The sequence below is a fragment of the Apodemus sylvaticus genome, chromosome 7, assembly GCF_947179515.1.
Source record: "Apodemus sylvaticus chromosome 7, mApoSyl1.1, whole genome shotgun sequence".
Taxonomy (NCBI): Eukaryota; Metazoa; Chordata; class Mammalia; order Rodentia; family Muridae; genus Apodemus; species Apodemus sylvaticus.
The window spans coordinates 70,149,969-70,166,309 of record NC_067478.1 but is presented as its reverse complement, the minus strand read 5'-3'; the positions used below and the strand labels follow the sequence as shown (position 1 = coordinate 70,166,309).

At 38.7% G+C, this 16,341-nt stretch overlaps 1 protein-coding gene across 7 annotated transcripts in view; it reads right to left on the bottom strand.

Moving 5' to 3' along the window:
• The window catches only part of Neo1 (neogenin 1), a 167,758-nt gene that overhangs the window by 55,717 nt on the left and 95,700 nt on the right, over positions 1 to 16,341 (bottom strand). For 4 of the 7 annotated variants that reach the window (XM_052188172.1, XM_052188173.1, XM_052188167.1 and 1 more), the window contains exon 8: positions 2,904 to 3,123. In XM_052188172.1, the coding sequence (XP_052044132.1) occupies positions 2,904 to 3,123 (220 nt within the window). The remainder of the gene's footprint in view (positions 1 to 2,903; positions 3,124 to 16,341) is intronic. The other 3 variants (XM_052188174.1, XM_052188169.1, XM_052188170.1) reach the window with 1 other exon arrangement.

Below are 16,341 nucleotides of genomic sequence, written 5' to 3'. Positions count from 1 at the left end.
CACCATCATAGAGGCAGGGGGAAGGGGGATACAATAGGGGGTTTCTGAAGGGGAGACTTGAAAAGGGGAAGACGTCTGAAATGTAAATAAAGAAAATATCCAATAAATAAAAATTTTATTAAAAAGGCAAACAAAGGACCCTCTGGACTATGCAACTAATTACTACTTATGACCAAGGCACATACTGCCACCTAGTGGTTGAAGTTTTAAATGCAGAAGTAGGGAAGTTTGACTGTAAGGCAGTGGTCTATAGTTTTACACTGTATTCTTATTATACTGAGTAAAATAATTTATTAAAAACAATTTATTATTGTTTTAAGATGATAAATATAAGCCTAAGAAGGCTAAATAAACTGTTTATATCATAAGACAAAATAATCACAATACTGGTTTTAGTCTTCATTTTAGACTTTTTTATCCCTTCATTGCTTGTATTCAGCAATCAAGCTTATTGAAGTAACAAAGCTTAGACTTTTTTTTTTAAAGATTTATTTTATTTATATGAGTACACTGTAGCTGTCTTCAGACACCCCAGAAGAGGGCGTCAGATCTCATTAAGGATGGTTGTGAACTGAATTGAACTGAGGACCTTCGGAAGAGCAATCAGAGCTCTTAACTGCTGAGTCATCTCTGCAGCCCAAAGTTTAGCCTCTTAAAACAACTTCTTTATTACGTTTTCCACATTTCCTACCCACTTTACGTCACTACTGTTCCCTTCATCCAGGCTGTCAACTGCTTATCTAGAGCAATATACCTGCTATCTCTGGATTTTTTTTTCCTTCTGCTATTATAAACTTGAATAGTGCTCTCAAAATATTGCTAACTACAAACTGTTAATACAGTCAGAGGGCACAATTCCGTCCACTCGAATTTTATTATGCCCAAATTCTTACTGGCATTCCAGCATGTGGTTCCAAATGTGTGCTTTATTTTTAACCTCATACTGATTTCTCCAAAAAGCTCTGGGTCAGGGAGGTAAGTGTTATAGTGTCGCCATCCTTACTCCAGTCATGAACACTGAACTTGTGTCTTTGCAATTGTCACTGTAAACGTCTCAGCCCATTTCTAGCTCCCAAATGACATCACCAGATGTGTAAATTCTAAGATTTAATAAAAGGTACTAGGATAAGCTGGGTCTAATATAGTGTAAAAGAGAATAGAAACGTGTATGTGGGCATTTAGAGGAGGCCTGTGGAGTATTATATGAGCATGACAAGAAACCAAGCATAATTATTTGTTTGGGAAATATATTTATGTCAGAAGTATTAATGAAGGCAAAGGTCCTGCTGTGGAGATAGTGTGCCTTATGCATAGGAATAAGTAGGTGCCTTCTTCCCTGTGAATTTACATGACATTTGCGATTAAGATGTCAAAGTCACCCATAGATTATTCTGACACTGATACTGAAACCTGCCAGGGGCCATGTGCTGCTGCAGCATCCTTCCCCTCTGTGGGTGTGAGTTTGGGTTCTGGGAGGTTTTGTTTGTTTGTTTGTTTGTTTGTTTGTTTGTCTGTCTGTCTCTCTCTCTCTCTCTTTCGTTCCTTCCTTCCTTCTCTCTCTCTCTCCCTCCCTCCCTCTTACTTGTTTTAGTTTTCAGTTTTCTTGTTCTCAGTACTTACCACTCTCTAAACTTCCTTTTATTTAATGTCTTTCATGTTCAGTAGACTAATACTGTACCATCTTTTATGTATAGGAGTTTATTTCCTTATCTTTGTAAAATTTCAAACAAGTAGTCCAATCTATCAAGATAAAAGTATATTACTGCTTGTGAAGAGGTAAAATCACAGGGTCCTACACCCGATGAGCTTGGTAGTCTGGCCATAAACTGTGTGTGTGTGTGTGTGTGTGTGTGTGTGTGTGTGTGTGTGAATTATAGGTATTCTAGCAGAAAAATAAACCATACTTCATGTGTTAAGGCCCTAAGATGAGAACGATGAACTAATCTACAACAGTTAGCAGGTGACATGGGTCTTTCACAGAGTTCATAATTTGGTGGGGAAAACAGTGTAAATACACGTGAAACAACCAAACAATGTTAAATTATTCTCATTCTTATAGTTAACTGTCAATCAGTGGTTTCAACACATATGGAGAATAACAGTAATGTGCCGAGGTAGAGACTGCCCTGAGAGGGCTTCATGGGGCTTAAATTGGTACAGAAGGAATAAGACATGTCACTTTAGTTGGAAAGAGCTGGAAAAAGAACCCAGAGAGACTGGGAACAGAGGCACCACTGAGAAGTAGACTGGCTTCCCTAGAAAATGAATTTAACTGAGAAGAAAGGAAAACAAGGGTACACACATAAATAAGTCCAGGCAGTGGGATAAAGTGGTCTGGAGATTATGGACATCCTCCTGTAAACAACACAAGCTCCTGAGGTGGGTGGAGGTACCAGGGAGTTTATCAACAGTGGCACTCTTTTGATATAAAAAAGATCCTATAGGTGCAAAATTACATTCATTTGACTAATAAGTTATACCAACTTTAATCGTTACTTTGTGCTGAATGAATCTTATGAGAAAGGTATATAGTTCTACTGTTAGAGATGTTTCGGTGGCAATGTTCATTTAGCATACATATTGATTTGATTTGGTTTGAGTCCTTGCACTACAATCAGTAAACAAATCACACCAGGCACAGTCCAGGCTATATCTGAACGCTTCCACCTAAACAGCTCTATCTACTTTCTCCCATTTTTTCAGAAAGGCAGGAAAAAATGCTAGGACTTCAATGTGCTTGAAGTTTATATAATGACCTAGGTAACATTGAGGAAGACATATTTCAACAATCTTATTTTCTGGACTGAAAATTGGTACAAACCCTGCACAATAAAACAGGGTGAGCACGCCCAGGCAAGATGTAAGAGGATGCAGCTCACTGGCTCTAAACATGCAGCACTTACCGAGCAACCCCTTCCTTGGTGTAGAACACAGAATAGGTGAGATTGTCTCCATGAGGATCTGATGCGGGTGTACGCCATGTCAATTTAATGAAGCGAGTAGAGACCAGGGAGGCCACGACGTCTCGAGGAGCTGAAGGTAGTGGTCCCGTTGTGGCTGGTGCTAGATGGTCAGTAGTGGCACTGGTCAGTGAAGTGGGAGGTAATGTTGGGATGGCAACATCTTGTCATGTCAAACATTGGGGAATATGAAGGGCAAACCACGACGGTTTTTAAAGAGAACAGAAAAACAAAAAACATAAAAGAAATAAACAAAACCACGATGGGAAATAAAATAAAATGAATGAACATAAAAAAGGCCATTAAACTGAAGGCTAACATGCAGGCCAGGGTAACTACTGCAAGCTAATGGGGATACTCAAGACACATCACTGTGGAACAGATTTTCTGATCTGGTAAGGGGGTTGTGGATAAGGAACAGGGAGAAGACAGCTGAGAATAACACATCTTAAATGATGACACAGCAGTGCCCAGTGATCTTCTTAATACTGAAAACAGCATGCAGTGTATGTCAAACTCTGCATGTAACTCTCGTAGTTTGGTGGACCTCAGTATTTTCTACTTTATCAACATATGGAAAACCTATCTGTAATGATTATAGTATGGATAATCCTCATTATACTCAATAAAGGGCCCCAGTCCTGGGGACAGTCCTGGGGTGGGGGTATATGACTTCATTTATTTTTTTCAGCTTTACAGATTAGAAAGCTACACTTTCAACTTTAATATTAAGCTCTGCTATCCACATTGGCAATACCCAGGGAAGTGACAACTTTCTTCATCTTAATAAATTACACTCTACTTGTTGTTATGTCAATCTATTTAGCTATATCACTATAAAAACCTGAAACCAAAATTCTAAGACTACAAAAACAATATAGGTAACTTAGTCCTCTGCCAGGATCTTCATCATAATGTAAACAGCTACAGACAGGCAGCACTGGGTGCAAGAGATGAAGAAATGCAAGCACTAAGCAGCCATGGCTAGCCTGCTCTTCCTGAGGTGGCCTACCCTATTAGATAGTTCTTATCTTAGAAATTTTACTTCTTGTACTCAACCTAAATTTTCCTTTTAGAGACAAAGGTACAAATTTAATCTCCCTCACACACATACCCCACCCCTCAGAGAGGGTCTCATGTTAAAAAAAAAGTTACTATAAACTTCCTGGGGAAATTGGTAGAAACCCAAGCAGAGAAGAAAATAATTTGTAGACGTCGTTTCTCCCATATCTGCCATTAGTGGAGATGGAGCCCAGGGCCTCCAGTGGACTAGATAAGTACTCTTATCTCTTTTGAGATCAGTTTTGAACTATGGGCAAACAATCTCCTAGAGGTATCAGAGCACTTTCCACAGAACTCTGTCTCATTATGTGGACCAGCAAATCATTATAACAATTCTGTAATCTGCACTGCCCTATTGTCTCAATCTTACAGAGGATGACATTTTAAGGAGATACAACCACGTGTCCTGGGTCGTAGCAAGTGGTAAAGTGATAATCTAACTCTGACTTCTAGTGGAAAGGCCCTGAATGTAGCCTGCAGGAGAATGGAAACTTCACTTCCAGTGTGGCTGTGTCACTGGGAATCACTAATTCTTTTCTGTTCTCCTTTTTATGTCTACTCCTTGGAAGAGTTTTAGTCTACTAAAATGTAACATTATGAAGTTTTCTTCAGCTATAAGCACAGACATACTGAGACACACAGCCTAATATAAAAAAAGCAGTGCACACAGAGTTCTAGGGCATTTCTGCTACACAAAACACTTGATTTTTAAACAACCTATCTAAGCCTTCCACAAAATTAAAACGTCTGGAAACTACTCCAAGACTTTTATAAATGTTTATCAAGTCATCACAGGCTTACAGCCTAAGAGAAACCACAGATCTTGAGGCCAAATATATGCAATTATAGTCATTGAAAAATTATGCTGTTATGTTGTCCTTCTGCCATCAGAATTTACTCCTGAGAGTTCAAAGACCTGATCACCCACTCTGCTTAAAAACTTCCCACAGCATATGCCTGGAAACCTCGGCCCGCTCAGTCTTCCACGGGTTGATCCCAATCTAGTTCCCCAGCCTGCACAGACACTGTTGTGTGATGGAACATACTGTTCATGCTGTATTCTGGATCTTTCTGGCTCACTGCACAAGAATGAGCCTTTCAACTTCTTTGTTCACACTGTCTCCATGGCTACAGCAACAGACACAGGCCAGTCTGGGAATGATAGCTTCACTTGACTAACACATTACACACACCTGAAGCTGTTTCTGAAGGTAGAAATCATTAAATTCTGTGTTGGACATGCTGCCCTTGGTTAAGAGGATCTAATTATTCTAATTTGACACCAACTTAAGTCACTGAAGTGAGCTGTGAGTAGGCACATTTAAATTTTTGTTTTGAAATACAAAACGTGTGTGTGTGTGTGTGTGTGTGTGTGTGTGTGTGTGTATGTGTTTTAATTTCTAAATTCCTTCAAAAGGCAAGAAAGTGTCTTGAGAAAGGTTCTTTCTCTGTAGCCCTTTATTTCCTCATGTAAATAACTCTATTGGTAAGTTCCAGGATGTTCATGGTGACACTGCCTGGAATTGGGTGAGATCTACACAATGCATGAGTGTCAACTAAGGTGTAGTTTTATATACCATCACATGTATGACAAATTAGCAAGTATACCAGAAAGAAAGAGGAAGGGAGGGAGGGAGGGGAAGAGAGAGAGAGACAGAGGGAGAGAGAGAGAGACAGAGAGACAGACAGACAGAGACAGAGATAGAAAGAGAACGAGAGAGGGGGAAGACGGAGAGAGGAAGGGAGAGAGGGAGGGAGGGAGGGAGGGAGGGAGGGGGAGGGAGGAGGGAGAGGGAGAGGGAGAGGGAGAGGGAGAGGGAGAGGGAGAGAGAGAGAGAGAGAGAGAGAGAGAGAGAGAATGAAAGGGAGACAGAGACACATGGGAGTCTAGTGTTAAAACACATCTGACAATTCTACAGGAGAAAAATCCTATTTTGTTTGCATGTAACATAAATCTAAATCTTAATCATGCAATCTTTTCTCCCAGACAGTAATCAGTTCTAGACACCCTAGATTAAATACCAGCCAAGATCCTGCACTGGAGAGAGCCTATTGAACAGAGCCTCTGTGCCTGGAAACTGCTCAGTTGTTCAACCATGTTGATTAGTCAATTTCATGCTTTCTATTGTAAAGGCACAGTAAGCCAATTATAAAAACAACCTACAACAAACAGAAGTGTGAAAGTAGAACTAACATTTTCCTTTCCTGTAGTGGGCATAAAGGACTTGTACTCTAGAGAAGCACTATGGGAACCAGGAATGTTAAGCACGAAGGGGTATTTCCTCAATATAGGAGAGAAATGAAATACTTGAATTCCATCCAGAAAGCTGAGAGTGGGGACTGTTAATGACCTGGTGACCTTTTTGCTAACTGTAGAGGCAGTCCTCATCCAAATGTTCCAGAATGTTTATTCCAGACTCTTTCATCTCTAAACCATTACTCATCCTTAGGAGAGATGTCAGACAATGTTTATCCCAGATTCTTCCCTCTCTAGGCTATTACCTTAGGGGAGATCCCTTATGGTCTGTTGACCTGTATGCTATTGGTCAGAGACCACACTAGATTCCAGGCCTTTTGTCTATGGAAACCACCTCATGGTCACATGTACTTTGCAAAGGAGTTTCTATGTAGTCAACACCTTAAGCTTTACTGGGCATCTGGAACTGGACTGACTGTTGCCTGGAAACCTTTCCCCATATTGTATACCATGTTTTAAATATGCTGACAATGAACCACCTGGCATTAGACTCCCAGAAGTCTGGTCCAGGTTAATAAAGTCAATCTGGTTTTCATTCTTATCTCTTCATGTGGTTTGCTTTTCTGTCTGACACCTACAGGGACCTCCTCACTTTCCATTACATCCAAATATTTCTAATAAAATACAGTTGGTATCTTCATATCTTCTGAAATATTTCTTGGGATCTCCTTTCTTCCCTCTCCTAAACCCTTTCCCTGTCTCCCTCTCCTCAGGAGTCAGGAAGTGAACAAGCTCTGCTAACACTCTCCTTCTGATACACTTCCCTGCAGTAAGCCCAAAGCAACAGAGCTGCATGACCTGGACTAAAACTCTGTAAGCATGAGCAAAGACGAATTTTCTTCTTTTAGGTAGTTCCGCCAAGGAATTCCTTCACAGCAATAGAAAGCCAGTTAATACAGATGTCTTTATATTTACACACGTAAATAAAGAAATGGAGTGATGCCAAACATGTGCTTCACAAACTTTAGTAAAACATATGGCTTAGAAAAGCTACCACATCTGTACAAAAGCAAATTTCAATATTCCTAATTGTTACAAAGTATTTCCAAGCATAGAGTCTTTCCTTACACAAATGGTTATTTTTTGTTTGATTTTAGTTACTTTGTTTTTGGTCTTTCTAGATAGGGTCTCTCTGTATAACCCTGACTTTTCTAGAACTCACTCTGTAGACCAGGCTGGCCTCAAACTCCTAGAAATCTGTCTGCCTCTGCCTCCCGAGTGCTGGGATTAAAAACATGCACCACCATACTTGACTTGAGAACTAGTCCCAAATAATAACCAGGACATCATACATTCCATTTTGTATTGAACAAAAAAGTATTTTAAGTAAATCAACATGTATTAAGAAATAAGACAGATAAGAGTAAAGTAAATTTAATGGAAGAAATTCTGGAATCCTGAGTACTTCAGAGGGGCAGACTGAAAAGACAATTGATCTTGAGGAACTGTCAGTACATTTGGAAGCAGGGATGACATGTATCAGAGGAAGTAGACAGTTTTGTAAAATGAGCTCCTAGACTTCAAAATCCTCAGGAACATTTATACTCAAGTAATCAGAGGAGATCAGAAAGGAGATAGAACAGAAGATGCCACCTAAGTCACACAATCAAGGTTAACATGACCAAACAGCAAGGCATACTGACAAACATCATGTACTCCTGATACAGAAACACTACAAGGTCACTTCCCATTTGTACTTAAGAAAAAAATCACATTAGCATAATCATAAGATAATGAGATATCATTACACTTTGACAAAACTTTGTAAGTGTTGATATGACAGATCAGAAGTCTACAAAACTGTCAAACTGAAAGAATCAGACCAAACATAAATGCAATATGGTATCCAAAGGACTGAAGGAGAATGAATTCCTACAACTTTCCTGAGCTTATTTCCTGTACATTTCTCTTAAGTAGCCTGCTCTATAAATGCCAATTATCTTTTTAAACTAACTCTTCCATCTAACTCTCTGACCTTGCTAGGTGATCTGTTCCCAGAGGAAAGGGTGCCCTTACCCACCCTGGGCAGTAGGAAGTACTCCAGGCAGGTAGAATGGGCTAATTTCACTAATCTTAGTGGTCATGATCCTTGAATGCTTGCAAAAATGTTTAAAATATTTCTATATTCTTTATCTAGTTTGTTTATTGTCTGGTTGTTTATTGCAGAAATAAGTTTAATATTATTATAGTTGAATTGCTTTAAAAATGCTGCAAAAGTTATTAGTAATTTCTCTCAAAGAAGTAATACAGTAATAAAAGATACTGGATCATGGTACTAACCATAATAAATAATTGTGTACAACAAACACAAGAAGTATAGGCTTCAAGGATAGCTTGCATTTTTTTAAGATGAGAGAATATATTCAAGGCTAATCCAATTATCCAACATTTTGCTTGGTAAGTGACATGTTATTAATTTCTTGATGTTAATGTTTTATTTTATTTCCACTATAAGAAGAGAGGATAATTACAGTTAAAACAGAAACACAGATACATGGTGGGAAGGGCTGCTGACACATACCTGTCAGCACCTGGGAGGTGAGACAGGAATAACATGAATTCCATATTGACTGGGTACCTAAACAAGGAGACCCTGCCTCAAAGTACAACAAATAAAGTCACCTAAGTTGAGGACAAAGATCATCTGTAAATTATAGAGCACTTGCCTAGTACTTTGAGGATCTTTCTTGTTGCTGTGAGAAAAATACCTGTCAAAAGTAACTAAGGAAGAAAGGCTCCTTATTTGGGCTCATGGTACACCACAGTGGAGAACTGTGGCAGTGATACAGACCAGTTTTAGCTGTGGCAGCAGGAGAATGATCACATTACACTCCAGTCAGGGGTAGAGAGATGAATGCATTGTCAAAACAATGACAGGGTCTTATTAGGCAGTCCAAGCTACTTTCTATGGTTACAGGAAACATTTTTACTCATAGCCAGGTTCTTCACAATGAATGTAGGAATGGTTTCACTAAAGAGCATCACCATTTTAAGAGTAAAGCGGGAAGAGCTGTCACACTGGTAAATATGGTGCCATATTCTAACAAAACTTAAAAGATACCCCGTCATTTCACATGGTCTATCAGGCAATGTCTTCACAATACCAGCAGGGTAGAGATAAGCTGTTTTTATAAGTGCCATTGGAAAGCCAATCAAATTGTTAGAGATGCCATTCTAAAACTGACAAAAACTGTGTTTATCAAAGTTGACACAGCTCAGTACTCATCCTGAGAATTTCTCTTCTGGGTCCTATTCCACAATTCTGAAAGCACAGTTCATTTCCCCTATAGCAAACAGCTGAAAAGAAGCAATTAAAAAACAAACTTTTGAGATGTACAGACCAACAACTAGAATCCAATAAAACAACTACTCCAATAGATGAAAGAGGTTCAGGAAAAACATTCATACTCAGTCAAGGAAACAAATATACTAGGCTATTAGTCACAGTACTTTTTTTTTTTTTTTTTTTATTATTCGATATAATTTATTTACATTTCAAATGATTTCCCCTTTTCTAGCCCCCCCACTCCCCGAAAGTCCCGCAAGCCCCCTTCTCTTCCCCTGTCCTCCCACCCACCCCTTCCCACTTCCCCGTTCTGGTTTTGCTGAATACTGTTTCACTGAGTCTTTCCAGAACCAGGGGCCACTCCTCCTTTCTTCTTGTACCTCATTTGATGTATGGATTATGTTTTGGGTATTCCAGTTTTCTAGGTTAATATCCACTTATTAGTGAGTGCATACCATGATTCACCTTTTGAGTCTGGGTTACCTCACTTAGTATGATATTCTCTAGCTCCATCCATTTGCCTAAGAATTTCATGAATTCATTGTTTCTAATGGCTGAATAGTACTCCATTGTGTAGATATACCACATTTTTTGCATCCACTCTTCTGTTGAGGGATACCTTGGTTCTTTCCAGCATCTGGCAATTACAAATAGGGCTGCTATGAACATAGTAGAACATGTATCCTTATTACATGGTGGGGAGTCTTCTGGGTATATGCCCAGGAGTGGTATAGCAGGATCTTCTGGAAGTAAGGTGCCCAGTTTTCGGAGGAACCGCCAGACTGATTTCCAGAGTGGTTGTACCAATTTGCAACCCCACCAGCAGTGGAGGAGTGTTCCTCTTTCTCCACACCCTCTCCAACACCTGCTGTCTCCTGAATTTTTAATCTTAGTCATTCTGACTGGTGTAAGATGAAATCTTAGGGTTGTTTTGATTTGCATTTCCCTAATGACTAATGAAATTGAGCATTTTTTAAGATGCTTCTCCGCCATCCGAAGTTCTTCAGGTGAGAATTCTTTGTTTAACTCTGTACCCCATTTTTTAATAGGGTTGCTTGGTTTTCTGGAGTCTAACTTCTTGAGTTCTTTATATATATTGGATATTAGCCCTCTATCTGATGTAGGATTGGTGAAGATCTTTTCCCAATTTGTTGGTTGCCGATTTGTCCTCTTGATGGTGTCCTTTGCCTTACAGAAACTTTGTAATTTTATGAGGTCCCATTTGTCAATTCTTGCTCTTAGAGCATACGCTATTGGTGTTCTGTTCAGAAACTTTCTCCCTGTACCGATGTCCTCAAGGGTCTTCCCCAGTTTTTTTTCTATTAGCTTCAGAGTGTCTGGCTTTATGTGGAGGTCCTTGATCCATTTGGATTTGAGCTTAGTACAAGGAGACAAGGATGGATCAATTCGCATTCTTCTGCATGCTGACCTCCAGTTGAACCAGCACCATTTGTTGAAAAGGCTATCTTTTTTCCATTGGATGTTTTCAGCCTCTTTGTCGAGGATCAAGTGGCCATAGGTGTGTGGGTTCATTTCTGGATCTTCAATCCTGTTCCATTGATCCTCCTGTCTGTCACTGTACCAATACCATGCAGTTTTTAACACTATTGCTCTGTAGTATTGCTTGAGGTCAGGGATACTGATTCCCCCAGATTTCCTTTTGTTGCTGAGAATAGTTTTAGCTATCCTGGGTTTTTTGTTGTTCCAGATGAATTTGATAATTGCTCTTTCTAGCTCTGTGAAGAATTGAGTTGGGATTTTGATGGGTATTGCATTGAATCTGTATAGTGCTTTAGGCAAAATGGCCATTTTAACTATATTGATTCTGCCGATCCATGAGCATGGGAGGTTTTCCCATTTTTTGAGGTCTTCTTCCATTTCCTTCTTCAGAGTCTTGAAGTTCTTGTCATACAGATCTTTCACATGTTTGGTAAGAGTCACCCCAAGATACTTTATACTGTTTGTGGCTATTGTGAAGGGGGTCATTTCCCTAATTTCTTTCTCAGCCTGCTTATCCTTTGAGTATAGGAAGGCCACTGATTTGCTTGAGTTGACTTTATAACCTGCCACTTTGCTGAAGTTGTTTATCAGCTGTAGGAGCTCTCTAGTGGAGTTCTTTGGGTCACTTAGGTAGACGATCATGTCGTCTGCAAATAATGATAGTTTGACTTCTTCCTTTCCAATTTGTATCCCTTTGACCTCCTTATGTTGTCGAATTGCCCGAGCTAGTACCTCAAGTACAATATTGAAAAGATAAGGAGAAAGGGGGCAGCCTTGTCTGGTCCCTGATTTCAGTGGGATTGCTTCAAGTTTCTCTCCATTTAGTTTGATGCTGGCTACCGGTTTGCTGTATATTGCTTTTACTATGTTTAGGTATGGGCCTTGAATTCCTGTTCTCTCCAAGACTTTAAGCATGAAGGGATGCTGAATTTTGTCAAATGCTTTTTCAGCATCCAATGAAATGACCATGTGGTTTTGTTCTTTGAGTTTGTTTATGTAGTGGATTGTATTGATGGATTTCCGTATATTGAACCAACCCTGCATTCCTGGGATAAAGCCTACTTGATCATGGTGGATGATCGTTTTGATGTGTTCTTGGATTCGGTTGGCAAGAATTTTATTGAGTATTTTTGCATCGATGTTCATAAGGGAAATTGGTCTGAAGTTCTCTTTCTTTGTTGGATCTTTGTGTGGCTTTGGTATCAGCGTAATTGTGGCTTCGTAGAAGGAATTGGGTAGTGTTCCTTCTGTTTCTATTTTGTGGAATAGTTTGAAGAGTATTGGTGTTAACTCTTCTTTGAAGGTCTGGTAGAATTCTGCACTGAAGCCATCTGGTCCTGTGCTTTTTTTGGTTGGAAGACTTTCTATGACTCCTTCTATTTCTTTAGGCATTATGGGACTGTTTAGATGGTCTAGTTGGTCCTGATTTAATTTTGGTATTTGGTATCTGTCAAGGAAATTGTCCATTTCCTCCAGATTCTCCAGTTGTGTTGAGTATAGGCTCTTGTAGTAGGATCTGATGATTTTTTGGATTTCCTCAGTTTCCGTTGTTATATCTCCCTTTTCATTTCTAAGTTTGTTAATTTGGATACTTTCTCTGTGCCCTTTGGTCATTCTGGCTAAGGGTTTATCTATCTTGTTGATTTTCTCAAAGAACCAGCTCCTGGTATTGTTGATTTTTTGTATGGTTCTCTTTGTTTCTACTTGATTGATTTCGGCCCTGAGTTTGATGATTTCCTGCCTTCTACTCCTCCTGGGCGAAATAGCTTCTTTTTGTTCCAGGGCTTTCAGGTGTGTCATTAAGCTGGTAATGTATGCTCTCTCCATTTTCTTTTTGGAGGCACTCAGGGCTATGAGTTTTCCTCTTAGCACTGCTTTCATTGTGTCCCATAGATTTGGGTATGTTGTGTTTTCATTTTCATTGTGTTCTAAAAAGTCTTTAATTTCTTTCTTTATTTCTTCCTTGACCAAGGTATCATTGAGTAGAGTATTGTTCAGTTTCCACGTGTATGTGGGCTTTCTGTTGTTTCTGTTGCTATTGAAGACCACTTTTACTCCATAGTGATCAGATAGGAGGCATGGGATTAGTTCGATCTTCTTATATTTGTTGAGGTCTGTCTTGTGACCAATTATATGGTCGATTTTGGAGAAGGTACCATGAGGTGCTGAGAAAAAGGTATATTCTTTTGTTTTAGGATAGAATGTTCTATATATATCTGTTAAATCTAATTGGTCCAAAGCTTCAATTAGTTTCATTGTGTCCCTGTTTAGTTTCTGTTTTCCTGATCGGTCCATTGAGGAAAGTGCAGTGTTGAAGTCACCCACAATTATTGTGTTAGGTGCAATGTGTGCTTTTAGTTTTAATAAAGTTTCTTTTACAAAAGAGGGTGCCCTTACATTTGGGGCATAGATGTTCAGGATTGTCAGTTCTTCTTTTTGTATTTTTCCTTTGACCAGCAAGAAGTGTCCCTCAGGGTCTCTTTTGATGACTTTGGGTTGAAAGTCAATTTTATCTGATATTAAAATGGCTACTCCAGCTTGTTTCCTGAGACCATTTGCTTGTAAAATTGTCTTCCAGCCTTTTACTCTAAGGTAGTGTTTGTCTTTGACCCTGAGGTGTGTTTCCTGTAAGCAGTAAAATGTAGGGTCCTGTTTACGTATCCATTCAGTTAGTCTGTGTCTTTTTATTGGGGCATTAAGTCCATTGATGTTAAGAGATATTAAGGAATAGTGATTGTTACTTCCTATCATTTTTGACGTTATTTTTTAAATTTGAATGCTTAACTTCTTTTGGGTTTGATGAAAGGTTACTATCTTGCTTTTTCCAGGGTGAAGTTTCCCTCCTTGTATTGGTGTTGTCCTCCTATTATCCTTTTTAGGGCCGGGTTTGTGGATAGATATTGGGTAAACTTGGTTTTGTCATGAAATATCTTAGTTTCTCCATCTATGGTGATTGAGAGTTTTGCTGGATATAGTAGTTTTGGTTGGCATTTGTGTTCTCTTAGAGTCTGCATGAGATCTGCCCAGGACCTTCTAGCCTTCATAGTCTCAGGTGAAAAGTCTGCTGTGATTCTGATAGGTCTTCCTTTATATGTTACTTGGCCTTTTTCTCTTACTGCCTTTAGTATTCTTTCTTTGTTTAGAACATTTGGTGTTTTGATTATTATGTGACGGGAAGTATTTCTGTTCTGGTCCAGTCTGTTTGGAGTTCTGTAGGCTTCTTGTATATTCATGGGCATCTCTCTCTTTAGGTTAGGGAAGTTTTCTTCCATAATTTTATTGAAGATATTTGCTGGCCCTTTAAGTTGTAAATCTTCACTCTCCTCTATGCCTATAATCCTTAGGTTTGGTCTTCTCATTGTGTCCTGGATTTCCTGGATATTTTGGGTTACAAGCTTTTTGCATTTTGCATTTTCTTTAACTGTTGAGTCCATGGTTTCTATGGAATCTTCAGCATCTGAGATTCTTTCTTCTATCACAGTACTTTATTAAAAATAAAAACAGTAATAGAACAAGAGAAGACCCACATATTATTTGCTTATCATGATTATCTGTAGTGAGATCTGATGCCCTCTTCTGGCACACAGGTGTACATGCATATATCATATATATAATATAAATTAATCTTTAAAAAAGGTAAAAAAAAATTAGAAAAGAATAGGACTTACTTGAAATAGCATGCACGTTTTGGTTATGTATTATTTGAAAGAAACATCAAATTGTCTTATGAAAATCTAACATGAGTTTTAAAACTTGAAAGATATGTAATTTTTTTCAAGGTTTTATATGACAGAAATAATGACAGATTTGACATCTACTTTCAGCCTGGGAATCATTTCCCTAGTACTATCGGCATTATTTTACTTCTAGAAAGAGAAAAGTAAAATATGTAAAATGCAAATGATTCCCAAATATCCTGAATATCCTTAGAATGGTCATGCTTATTTAAATAACCTTATTGATGCTAGTGTAATGAGGAAGGTGTATCTAATTTTAAAACTACTTGCCATGCCTTCATACTCATAAATGTTATTCCCCAAGGCAGTAGTAAGACATATATGCTCAAGATCCTTTATCATATTTAAATAAAATCCATATAATTAATTACAAGCCAACAACTCTGATGAAGAAACTGATTAAAGAGAGTATATTTACAAAGTAAGGGAAGAAATGACACTAAACAACAGCACTCACTGCCTACTGACATTGAAGTGGCACCTGTTTAGCCAAGCCAGCAAAGCTCTACGACGTAAGTGATACAAGAGTGAACACAAATTCCTTTCTTGAAGACTAAAAGAAAAGAACTGTGTGTATCACATGACCATGGCATATACAGTATAGAAAGTAGGTTAAATAACACTCAAAGACATTAGGTATTTCCTTTCTGCTGAAAGTCAAGAACACTGGCAGCTAAAATGGCACTAATAGTCAGGTTTTGATAGGCATACAGGATCTGACCTTGACAAAAGAGAGGCATCTTAACATAGAAAATAATTTAAGTAATAATGTGTGAAGTGAATGAGGACATGAACTTAACCTGGAGTTTGGGTAGAAGCTATCTATCCACAATATTACACAGTGTCTCAGTGCATCTAGTTTTCTGTGATTTAGACAGGTGAGAGTCACATCCCAGCTTCAACAGCTATATTAGAAGTGTCATCCTGGACAAGTTTACTTAGCAAGTTTAAACTTCAGTTCTTAAAGTACATATACACAGGAACAGTAGTTACATACACTGTTTATTCATGGAGAGGGTCGGGGAGAAGAAGAGAGAAGTAGAAGGGAGAGGGAGAGAGGGAAGAGGAGAGAGGGAGAGAAAAGAGAGGTTGGTTGGTGGAAACAAAAGAACAGAAATCTATATCCAAATATGATAGTTTTACTTTTCAAATGAGCAGAAAAGAGAAAAACAGGAGACATTTCATAAAGAATACAAGAAAACAATGAGTAATTAGATGGAATGGTATCCTTAGAACACCTAAGCCAGAGAATGTATCCTCCTTTTGCTCACAGAAGTGACAAGTTACACTAGTTTTATATCAATCCAAACCTTAAATCTCCTTCCTTGTTCTCTCCTTCCCTCCAAACCCATCTTTGGTTTCTGAGACAGATCTCTTATATAGCCAAGGCTGTCTGTTCTTTAACTCACAATCTTCCTGCCTCGGCCTCTCAAGTTCTGGGATTACAGTCATGCTGATATAAAACTGTAATTATCTCTTTAAGACGTTAATAGGAAAAATGTATTAGGATGATCTACCAGGCACAGAATGATACAAAAA